Below are 12,576 nucleotides of genomic sequence, written 5' to 3'. Positions count from 1 at the left end.
TTATTTTCCTTTGATGTGCTTGGGGGTACAAATTCTGAATCAGTCCATCAGCATCCCCCCTCTGTGCCTTAACTGTGAGGGTGTATTCTGTAGGCTCATACCTGCCTGTTTCATTGACACTTTATAAAGAAGTGTTCCTCCTGTTTTTGCATGTGATATTTTCCTTCGCTGTAGATTGCTAATCCACCTGCATTCCTCTGTTCTGTGTCATTCCTGAACAACATATATCCCGGGACTTGTATTTTTCACTCTTCATGCTGCTATACCATATTTCTGTGAAATCAGCAAAGCTCATCCTTCTATTCTACGTTACTTTCTGAATTTTCACAGCCAGTTACCCAGACGTCTTGATTTACATAGCAAAGCTACCCATCTGTTTTCTGCTCTGCCTTTGGTTTTTTGCTGTGTTCTGTATTCCTTGTTTTTTTCCTGATATGTTTTGCATTCTTATTCTTTTTATGACAGAATCACCAAGGCCACCTGAGAAAAAAATTTGCTGGGTTTTATTTCAAGTTTAGCACTCTCGCTTCAATTATCTGGAACTTTTTTCAGAACTGTAACTGATACAACCATCGCTTTCTTTCCATTTTTATACAGACAAACCATACCACAATGCCTTGAAAACCCAAGATATAAACTTAAAATATACTTACCCTATTACTTTACATAGAGTTATTAGTAAATAAAAAAAGAACATTTTATTAATAAAATATTCATAAACGTAAATCAAGTTGATTAAAATGTTTTATATATGTGTGTGTATATATATATATATATATATATATATATATATATATATATATATATATATATATATATGTGTGTGTGTGTGTGTGTGTGTGTGTGTGTGAATTTACTTTAAAAGAATGAAATCTTAAAATACCAAACTTCACATCACTGAGGCTACAATTCGACTGAAACTTTAAATGCTGACATATGGAATACTGAGTATAATGCAGGAAGTAGTATTTAACTGTTTGTTTGTACAGGTATGTCTCATTTTTGTAGTGTCAAAAAAAAATGGGGACATTTCATATGATGTTCCTACCAGTACTTGAAGCATTTACACTACAATATGGTCACAAAAAGGTATGTGCCCTTTTCTACAATGTAGTGCAATCCCGGAGTTGGTGTATTTAGTTAGGGGGTATGGATGGCATAGCTCCCCCATGTAGGTGGGTTTTAGATAGTACGGTCTGCACAATTGAGGTAGGTTTACAGTTTTTGAGTTTATGCAAGGTGTAGGAAGTGTTTGTTTAGAAATGAATACTGTGTTAATTTGCTGATCATTTGTTAAGAGTTTTATACATCTTTTAGTCTGTAGACGTTACAGTTGATTTTTTTAAGAAATAGTGGTTGATATCAGAAGTGTAAAGTTGTGTTGTTATTGTGTGGTTGATTTCGGTATTTGAATGTCTGTAAGTTAACTTTTCAATGTTCTGACTTTTCAGATTTGTGGTCTTGGTGATGTGAAGTTCAGTATTTTAAGATTTCTTTTATATATATATATAGATATATATATATATATATATATATATATATATATATATATATATATATATATATATATATGTATGGATCCCCTTCATTTGATTGACCTTCCGAAATGCCAAATGTCATATGGCCGAGACCATATGACCAACATTTCAGAAGGTCGAACAGTGTGAATGGAGATCACCGTACATCACAGAATGGGAAATTTGCAATTTTCCTCAATGTAGTGCAGTCTGGGAGTTGGTATATTTGATTTTTTATTTTATTTATTTATTTATTTAAATTTTAGTTTCGACCTTCCAAAATGTTGGTCATTTGGTCTCAGCCATATGATGTTTGGCATTTCGGAAGGTTGATCAAATGAAGGTGATCCTTATTTTTATATATATATATATATATATATATATATGTGTGTGTGTGTGTGTGTGTGTATGTATTATATGTAAAAATACATTTAGAGACACAACTGAGGCAATTAGCAATATGTGCTACAAACATCACCCCTTTGGTGTTACAGTCCTACCTTCCATTTGGTATTATTACCCTAAGAAATGTTACAGCGGTGCTATTTACTTTGAACCTACAGACATGGCTGGCCTTAGCCATAGGCCTACAAGGCATATGAACAGGCTACACATTTTTTAAGCCTCACATTTTTGATATTTCTATGCTTAGCCTTTACAGGCTTTCTTAATTTTTCCACCTTCCATGAAGAATTTTAGGTTTTTGCCTCTTTTATACACACAAGCCAGACCATCACATAACATAGCAATTAAACCAGTAAATCTAAATATTGCCTTCCAGTTTTATTTAAAATTCTCTTTACTTTATTCCTCTGATTAAAAGGGATGATCATAGCCTTAGTCAAATCCAGGTTAATACCTCCTGACAATCTAAAAATGGGCTGAAGTCTTATCTGTCTCTGACTCAGAACTTCCTCACTGATTTTAATGAACAGACCTTTCAGATATCCTGTTTCCAAAAAACATATTCTTTAATTTCAATGCTTCTTCTTTAAAAGTTGAATCATTAGAAACCCACATGTACAACTTCACCATCAGCCCCTTCACTAAATTTAGTTTATGCCAGATGTGCAGATAGCTATTAGAAAGTGTCTGTTTTCTATATACAGTGGATATAAAAAGTTTACACACAATGCCAGCGCTGGTCGCATAAGTGTGCACACCCTTAAACTAATACTTTGTTGTGTGTGCACACCCTTAAATTAATACTTTGTTGAAGCATTTTTTTATTTAATTACAGCATTCAGTCTTCTTGGATAGGAGTCTATCAGCATGGCACATCTTAACTTGGCAATATTTGCCCACTCTTTCTTGCAAAAGCACTCCAAATCTGTCAGATTGGAAGGGCATCTCTTGTGCACAGCCCTCTTCAGATCACCCCACAGATTTTCTATTGGATTTAGGTCTTGGCTGTGGCTGGGCCATTCCAAAACTTTAATTTTCTTCTGGTGAAGCCATTCTTTTGTCGATTTGGATGTATGCTTGGGGTGTTGAAAAGTGAAATTCCTCTTCAGCTTTCTAGCAGATGTCTGAAGGTTTTGGGCCAAAAGTGACTGGCATTTGGAACTGTTCAGAATTCCCTCCACCTTGACTAAAACCCAAGTTCCAGCTGAAGAAAAGCAACCCCAAAGCATGATACTGCCACTACCATGCTTCACCGTGGGGATGGTGTTCATTTGGTGATGCAAAGTATTGTTTTTGTGCCAAACGTACCTTTTGGAATTGTGGACAAAAAGTTCAACCTTGGTCTCATCAGACCACAACACATTTTCCCACATGCTTTTGGGAGACGATGCATTGTTTTGCAAATTTTAGGTGGGCCTGGATATTTTTCTATGTAAGAAAAGGCTTCCATCTTGCAATCCTACCCCATAGTCCAGACATATGGGAATACAGGAGATTGTTGTCACATGTAGTACACACTCAGTACTTGCTAGAAATTCCTGCAGCTCCTTCAGTGTTGCTGTAGGTCTCTTGGCAGCCTCCCTGACCAGTTTTCGCCTTGTCTTTTCATCAGTTTTGGAGGCATGTACAGTTCTTTGCAACGCCACTGCTGTCCCATATTTTATGCACTTTTTGATGACTGTCTTCACTGTGTTCCATGGTATATCCAATGCTGTGGAAATATTTTTGTACCCTTCTCCTGATACCTTTCAACAATACGATCCCTTTGATGCTTTGTAAGCTCTCTACAAACCATGGCTTTTGCTGTAGCAGGCTACTGAGTAAATGTCAGGAAAATCTTACTAGGGCAGCTGAACTTTATTTGGGGTTAATCATAGTCTCTTTAATTGATGGCGGGTGTATACCCAAGAAGGCTGAATGCTGTAATTAAATCAAAAGGTGCTTCAACAAAGTATTAGTTTAAGGATGTGCACACTTTATTATTTTGTATATTTTTCCCCTAAAATATTTGTTTTTCAATTGAATTGTACAGGTTATAGGTCATATTAAATGTGGGAAAAGATTTGAAATGATTTATTGTGGTCTCATTTTTTTATATCACAAAAACCTGGCATTTCAACAGGGGTGTGTAAACTTTTTATAGCTACTGTATGTTTTGCTATTTTGGTAGTCATTTCTTCATGTAATATTTAAATAATAAGCTACACCCTTGCTGACCGTACTTGTAAACTGCTAAAATACTGGAGAAACTTGCTCAAAACAGTTCACCATTCCACACCATAAAAAGATACCTTGATGGAAGGTTTAAATTTACTGGCAAAGGTATATTTCTTCTCCCAGTATTTTAAAATTATATTGGCAAACACCAAGGCCAGTGCTGCTCCCATTACCACTTTTGTAACTTGTCTGCAATACTCCCCATTAAAACACACAAAATTGTTCTTTAGCAGCACATGTATACAACCCACAATGGTGTTAATGTTTCCATGGGAGGAACTGTTGTCAATCAACAACTCTTCCTGAAACCATTCCACTCCTACTTCATGTTGGATCACCTAAAATAAATCCTTAATGTCTGTGGTTACAAAAACAAAATCTTCTAAAAATTCACAATTAGCCATTAAATTAAAAAAATTCCATGAATCTTTAAGAATGTGTAGTTTGTCACAAAAATCTTGTTAATTTTTTTTGTCCATCAGCATTGGGTTTTTGAACCCATAGACATGGATGGCTTTAGGCAGAGGCCTACAACCATCCACTTTGGGTACCACTCTCGTTTCTCTTGTAGGGCATTTTTTCTGTACTTATTTATTTTTTATAGTAAAGAAAAACATAATTTCTTTTCTATTAAAAAATAATAACAACACAACAGTGCTTCTGTAACATAAGTGAGGGATGTGCCCTAGTGAGGAAGTCCAGCAGATTTGTCCATTTGATTTGTTGGTTTCCTGCACCTCCCACCCGTGATCTACCTTGACATTGACTTAGGTAGACTGTGGGTGGAACTGAGCAAGATGACCGTAAATTCAAAATTGACAAAGACTGTCGTGGAGAGAAAGTTCGGTGAAGGTATGAGCTAAGAATTTATTTATTGCCACTGGCATTCATCCAGATTTTTTGAATGGCCAGGGGCTGGCAAGTCCTCAGATTTTCCCTGATTTTGCATATTATGCCTGATATTGTTTATCTGTTGTCCATCTGCATATCTCTCAACTTCAGACTTTATAGTCCTCAAAAAATGCATGTAAGCTTATAAGAACAATATTTAGAATTGTCCCTAATTTTGGGTCTTTATCCCTCTGTTAATTTTGACTTTGTCCTTATTTCTTTTGCTAAGAGGTTAAAAGGTATGTCCCTCAAAAAAAATTTATTTCCTGGTAAACCATGGCACTGAGGATTACATTTAGTCAAAAATGTCAGACAACAGGAACTCTGTGCTTCTTTTTCTTCAGCAAATCTTTGTTGATCCAAAACCTGATGTTTTATTAACTAAATTAATTTGAGTGATGGAAACATGTTAGCCTCTCTGCAGGGAAGTATGACTAAGGGCTGCTTTTTGCTCATTGTTGTGGTTATGCAGGATTACTGTGATTTGTGTGAATGAACTTGGAATAATGTAATGTGTGACTGCTGTTTCCATTGAACAAAGCTAGAATACAATAGAATACACAATGTCATTGTTAGCTGTAACTGCTGAGTGGGGGTGGGCACCGTCTCTAGAAAGTAACTGACTTTTGTTTTCTTTCTCTCAGTTTAAACAGTCATGATCTGGCTTTGCAGGTCAAGTGTGCATTTGCAGGATTGATGTGATTTGTGTGAAGCAGGACTGGCCTTAGGTTAACTGGTGCCATAGGCAACAGGGCTCCACAGTGCGCCCCAACACCACCTGCTGTCCCCATCCTGTTCTACCTACACCATCCATATTACTTTTTTCTACCTTTTTCTCACAGTTTGTCTTGTTCTTCATTTTTTTCTGTATTCATTCAACATATTTTAAAGAAACCACTTCTTCACTCCAAAAAATAAACAAATAAATACTGGAAAAGCACCCCTGCTAGAGCGGTGACCTAGGCAGCAGCCTAGTTGGCCTATGCGTAAGGCCGATTATAGTGTGAAGCATATTGGAATATTTGTAATGTGTGGCCACTGTCTGCATGGAAGTTGAAAGAGCAGAAATGCAATACATGGTCACCCTTGTTTATTACAGTTGTCTGAAGTACACACACAGGTAGCTGGAACTTCTGTTTGGTTGTCAGAGCCATCTCTTGAAGTAACTGATCTCTTGTTCTTTGTTCAGTTTAAACTGTCACTGTCTGGATTTCAGGACTAGTGTCCATTTATTTGAAGTAAGATGGGACTACTGAACTGGACATCTGCGATATACACAAAATAGCTATAATTTATTGGGGCTGTCTGTAGAGGAAGATGACTAGCTGCCTGCTGTTGCTTGTTCATATTCTGTCTTTGCATGACTAGTGTGAAAATTGAAGCAGTTTGGAATACTTAATGCACAGCAACTGTTTATGTGCAGCAAAAGGAATTAGATTACATATACGTCCTCTCCTGTCAGTCATGGCAGTAACATTTTGTAGGGGTGGAAGCTGTCTGGATGAAAGTTACTGATTCTCTTGTAATTTGCTCATTTTAAATCATCTTCAAAAAAAAACTAAGTCATAAAATATATTACAGGACATCCACACCTTCAGAATTTATGGGGGCATGGTGGCCACTCGCACAAGGCTATAAGTAGATTTTGACACAGACTTAGTAGTGGCCTCTGTCCTGAAGCCCATCTTGTCTACAATTGACCCTTCTTAGAGGTGTGCATGCTAGGTCTTTGTATTTTCTGTTGGGGGGGGGGGGTTGGGCTGATGCCCTTATTTCTTTAATTTTCTCCAAAACCTCAGAGATATGCACAGGTCACTATAGATTGTGTTGGGCTGGGAACATTGCGGGCATTATTTATTTAACATTGCTCACAGACTTCAGAAATGTTCACAGAGGGTTACCGTAGTTTGCATAGGAACAATAAATTGTGTAGAAGTAACATGTTGGAAACAATACAGTGATTCCTTTTTTTTTCAGTTTCCTCACAAACAGTTGCATATGCAGGAGTCTGCCTTTTGTGGAAGTGTAAGCAGGCATTACTAGCAGCAATTTGAAATATGTATGACTGACTTTGGCCATTTGTGTCTTCACTTTCACCTCAAACACCAGAGGAAGATACATAGAAGGTGACAGTTCTTTTTTTTTTGGGGGGGGGGAGTAGAGAGGCAGATAGATATTTTTTATTTGTTCTTGCAAACATTTGTTTTCTCAGTTTATTGTGAACTGCTAGTGTGACAGTTTTTATTTCTTCCCAGAAATAATAAAAGAAGTGTGTATTTTTCACTTATGATATTTGTTTAGACCACCACTGGATCAAAAAGTCGAAAACAAAAACTCCAGAATGCATCTCAGAGCAACTAGAACCTTCATGACTTTTGGTGGCCTAGAGGCCTCCAAATCCTGTGTTACTACAATTATTTCCACCAAGTGTAGTCTTTTTTACGCTGTGCCTGTTGCTTTATATTTTCTGGCTTTCCTTGTACCTCCCTCTCATGCATTGCTAGTCTGCTAATCCCTCCTTCTACCCCAGAATTTCTTCTGATTCTGAGCTGGGGCCCAAGTGAAATTTAAGGGCATCCTTGGAGGGATGCGATGGCAACTACTTCTTGCTGCATCTGTCAACACAATATCCAAGGCCTGCTCCCCTGTTGGGATCATGCTTCCCTCAAGGAGTGTCATCCTGGGATGGACATGCCAATCCCTCTGTGTCAGTGCTTCAGTTACCCAAGCCACTTATCAAACATGGGTTACCTGGGCCATAGTTAGGGCTTTGTCCGTGCCATCACTGGATGAAACAGGTTGTTTAAAAACACTATGAAATGCACCTTGGGTTAACTGCATTAATTTCAGAGTTTTTACCTCCCTTATTAACTCCATAGTTTGAAGACAAATCTTGAGAAAAGGAAGGAAAAAGAAATCTGTACTGTGTAGGTAGCCCAGATTGGGGGTGGGGAGCTGGAAGAGGCAATAGGTGATGTGCGTGGGGAGTAGTGGGCAATGAGTGAGTGCTATGGAGTGCTTTGCTTAGGGTGCCAATTCACCTTATGCTAGCCCTGCCCACGGAATTTACTATTGGACATAAGGGTGGGTCTACAGTCTTCTTGTAGGTTTTAGGAATGCCAACAAATAGATGCTGTAATAGGCTTTTTACCTTCAAAATTCTGTCAGTGTTGTTGAGAGTCCATTACCCATTATTGAAACACAAATCTTGCAACCAGCTATTGATCGTAACATAAGCAATGTTGATTTCATTTATGGATACAGAACAAAAGTATTCACCCCCATTTAAATATTCCAACATCGTACCAGCACAGTCAAAATAGTTCAGAATCGCCACCTCTCCCCCTTTATTGGGTTACATAATCGTAATGGACCTATCATTTATCAGGGCTATTAACAGCTTTTTCTGTTATTCGGTAAATAGTAGTATTTATGCCATAATCCCTCAGATACCACTGATTTCAGGTCACCCTCACATAGTGTTTCATATAAGTTAGTAGGAAGCAATAACCGGAGATTAAATACTCTCTTTCACTGCAGTTGAAGACCTAGTAATATTGTCATCAAAAATTATAATGAAATTGAGCTTCTTTGAATATAATTTTAATTTGATTAAAGGGTCAACCAGGTTACTACTACTACGTGATTGTAATTAAATATCTTGAAGCCAATGAAGTCAAAAGCAGTTTCTGCATTGCTGGATTTGTTTTCTACTGGATGTGTTTTCTGTCCCAACCTCTTTCTCTCATTTATCGACACCTTTTGTTCCTCAACACTCAGTTTGTGCCATGATGAAATACCCTCCCTATGTGCTTCTGTCTGGGCTGTTGCCATTAATTGCTGCAATCTATGGGGAGGAGAGGGTGAGGATAAAAATTACCCCTGCCCCCCACTTCTTCATCACCATGCTGTTCCTCACTAGCCTCCAAACCTCTTCATAGATTTGTAGGCTCATAGAATGTTACGAGGCTAAGGGCACTAGAGCCCTTACAAACCTAGCCATATTTATCCTGAGTTAGCCCAATTGCTGGTTGTTTAAGTGAGTGAAATTCGTAGGGTCTGTGGTAGTTATTACCAACTTCCTCTGTCCAGGAGGAATGCTACTTTCAGTCACCCATTCATTAATCTAGGTTGTTTTTGAAGAGGGTCAGGAAGGCACTCTGTTTCACGTGAATTGGAAGCTTGTTCCAGAGAAGTGGCAGTCTCTGGAAGATGTAGCTAGCTCTCCAGCTTGATCTGTTCATGTCAGAGGCTAGGTTAGGATCCCTGGAGTGAGTGACACTCATGCAGTTTGATTTACAAATGTGTAACATGTCCATCAGGGCCGAGTTACAGACTGTGCTGTAAGCCAGGTACAGGTCACCCCTTGACAACCTGTAGGAGACAAAATACAGTGAATGGGCTTTCAGTCTTTCCACGTAAGACTTGTTTTGTGTACCCTGTAATTTCTTGGTGAAAAAACTCTGTCGTATGTTCAGTTGTTGCAGGTGTCTGATGAGGTACATACAGAAGGGAGTTTTGTACTCATTTATTGGGCTTATGAGGGCCGAGTATTATGGAATTATAACATCCTTAGATCTAGATGCGATACCTTTACTTATAAGATGTGCCACATAGAAGGATTTCCTTACTACTGTGGATATGTGATGGTTAGTGTTCAGGTTGCTCTCGACCTGAGTACCCAGATCGCATACCACTAGGACTACACTTAGGAGGGGTGCTGTGTATAATGTAATTAACAGGGATATCAGCTTTCACAAGGGGAACAATAATGCATTTTTTTGAATTTAGCTTTAAGCCATGGCTTTGGCAACAGTCATTTGTCTGTGTTAACCCTGCCTGCAGTATGTTAATATGGTTGGGAGACTCCATGATTACTCCCGATTTGGATTTGTCAGTGAACTTGGTCAGCCAAAGGCTATCCACATTTGCTAGACTTCTGAGAAATAGATTCCGAACTGTAAGGATCCCAGCACAAAACTCTGTGGTATGCCACTGGTAACTGGTCTTTTGCTAGAGGTGACATCACCCACTTTGACAGTGTGTGTCCTGTCGGTGAGCCATTCGGCTACCCATCTGGTAATGTAGGGGTTAATTCCCAAATGGGAGAGTTTCCCCTATAATACCTGAATGGGGGATTGTGTCAAATGCCTTGGCTAGGTCAAGATAGGTGTTATGCATTGTCTTTCCCTTGTCCAGGGACTTGGTGACTTTCTCAAAGAAGTCAGTCATGTTTAACAGGCATAATCTACCTTTAACGAATCCAAACTGGACTGGGTCCAGAATTTGGAGATTAACCATGTCCTTGTTCATAAGGTCCATAATGATTCTTCCCACTACCTTGCAGAAGAGGCTAGTCAAGCTTATAACCCTATAATTCCCAGGGTAGATTGATGGTCCCCCTTTGTGCAGAGGGATTACTGTTGCTGTCCTCCATTCCACCGGGACATAGCCAGTTCGCTATTCCAGGTTTGGATGCTTTTTTAAATGGAACTTCTTCTGACTACCGCCAGGGTATGTAAGCCCCTTTCTGATTTTGTGACCCCTTCTTCACCTTCCACTTTGAAAGTATAATCTTCCTACAAGCCTTTTCCACTGCCCTGTCCTTGCTATTGACATATGATGGTGCTGACATATCATTAGTGCAGACATGCCAAGGTGCTGAGATGTCATTAGTGCAGACATATTGTAGTGCTGAGATGTCAGCAGTGCAGACCTGTCATGGTGCTGACACACAGCACAAGATGCAGCTTAACCTTGATTTCCAGCTTGGTCATCTTCCTACATCTTACTAAGTCCATGTTTTGAGATCAGTTTATATAAGCTGTGCTCACCTTTCTTCATTGCAGAGACTCTTAGTCCCTCCTGTGTACTTAGTCTTAAGTTACCAAAACCCGCTTGTCTTTCCCCACACGGTCTCTCCTCTTACTATTATTTTTATTTAACTAGATGTATAATTTTAATCTCTTAGCTGGGCTGCTCGACCTTAAGTGTTATGCCTGTCTTGTAAAGCAAATGCCAGACACTTGTATAGCAATAGCTGAGTTATGGTTATGAACTCTCACTAATAGGTTATCTGTAGATGGGTTGTAGGGAAGACACATGGATGTCTTGGCATCAGTAAATTCTCAGATGTTGGTAGACAGAAAAAAAAAGAGCTGTAGCGATTTCTGTGGAGCTCCACCTCTTTATTATATCATCCTAACCAACCTATAGATGCCCTGTTGTTTATACTGTATGTCTAACATCCTTCTCAAACAGCGATATGAAATGTGTTTCCACTGGGAAGGTTGTAGATTAACTCATATACTATGGAGCACTAGCAGACAGGGATGGGCGTGACCATCCCAGGGGTAGGCGCTTACCAGTGATGCTCCCTCAGGAGAGACATGGGCCAAAAAGGGAAGCAGGCCATGGATGTTGTGTTGACAAATGTGTGTGTGTGTGGGGGGGATCAGTGAAACAAGAAGGTAGGTCATTAAAAAAAAATCCCTCCCCCCAGCAAATAATAGTTACCATCAGATCCCCCCAGATGCCCTTTAGTTTCACACTGGCGCCATATTTGAGGAGGAGGAGACTTGGAAATACTAGTGTCTGAGTACGAAGGCTAAGTGCGGTAGGTATCTGCACTGATGACATTGACAGTGGTATAAATGAAAGAATGTGGAACATTTTTGTTTTGTCTTTCAGCACGGATCAGCAGTTAAACTTCCAGGTAGCGGAGGAGCAGTCATTGGCCTCTGTCCAGACCCTGAGAAACTGGTGAGAGTTCAGTTGTTATTGCTCATATGTGCTACTAACTATTTTTCTGCTGCCTTTGATACTTCTGCTGTCAGGCCCTATAAATAACAAATATATTATGTTTCTTTAAGGTCATCTTGAAGGAGGCTTTCCAGGAAGCTGGATGTGTTTTCTGCCACATTGTGCCTTATGATTCCTCATCTGGTACTGTTTGAAGAAGAGGCTGTGTTCCAGCAAAACACACAGCCTTTTACAAAACAGACTATTGTCAAAAAAATTGTAGTACTGTTGAACCTTTCATAAAATATAAGCATTTGTTCATTGTAAGGTACTATTGTTTTTGGTACACTATATGCAAGGAATTAACACGCACACACACACATACACACACACACACACACACACAAACACACACTTCATATTGTGTGTCTTCTACTCCTTTAGTGTAATGATAGGGCATATTTATTTTTTGCAGCCTAATTATGTCTTTTGACATTGAAATGCTGTTTATCCCAAAACTTCAGTTCAGATGCACTAAAATATACAGTAGATTTATTTTCTGGTTTATATTGCTTGTTTTGTTCTGTGCAGAGGATATAAAATAATTGCCTTATTTAGAAAATGCCTAAATTCATTCTGCTCTTTGAAGATGGAACTTGAACTGTACATAGGCAGAGTATGTCTGTGATGGCAACCTCTAATCTTACAAACATGATACTTTGAACATGACTTACTTGTACATTGGTCTGCTGCTTTTGTCATCATTAGTGGGGAGCAATAATCTAATATGAGTCCTTTTAAAAAG

General features: G+C 38.8%; 1 protein-coding gene across 1 annotated transcript in view; it reads left to right on the top strand.

Moving 5' to 3' along the window:
* Positions 1 to 12,169, top strand: part of LOC122809493 (probable glucuronokinase 2) — an 80,018-nt gene extending 67,849 nt beyond the window's left edge. Inside the window, exons 3-4 of the mRNA XM_044081040.1 lie at positions 11,721 to 11,792; positions 11,903 to 12,169. Coding sequence (XP_043936975.1) covers positions 11,721 to 11,792; positions 11,903 to 11,986 — 156 coding nt within the window. The 3' untranslated portion in view covers positions 11,987 to 12,169. The remainder of the gene's footprint in view (positions 1 to 11,720; positions 11,793 to 11,902) is intronic.
* The last annotated feature ends 407 nt before the right edge of the window (positions 12,170 to 12,576 follow it).

The sequence above is a fragment of the Protopterus annectens genome, chromosome 8.part0 (genome assembly GCF_019279795.1).
Source record: "Protopterus annectens isolate FY-2018-M chromosome 8.part0, PAN1.0, whole genome shotgun sequence".
NCBI classification, from domain to species: domain Eukaryota; kingdom Metazoa; phylum Chordata; order Ceratodontiformes; family Protopteridae; genus Protopterus; species Protopterus annectens.
This window is presented reverse-complemented; position numbering and strand designations above follow the sequence as displayed.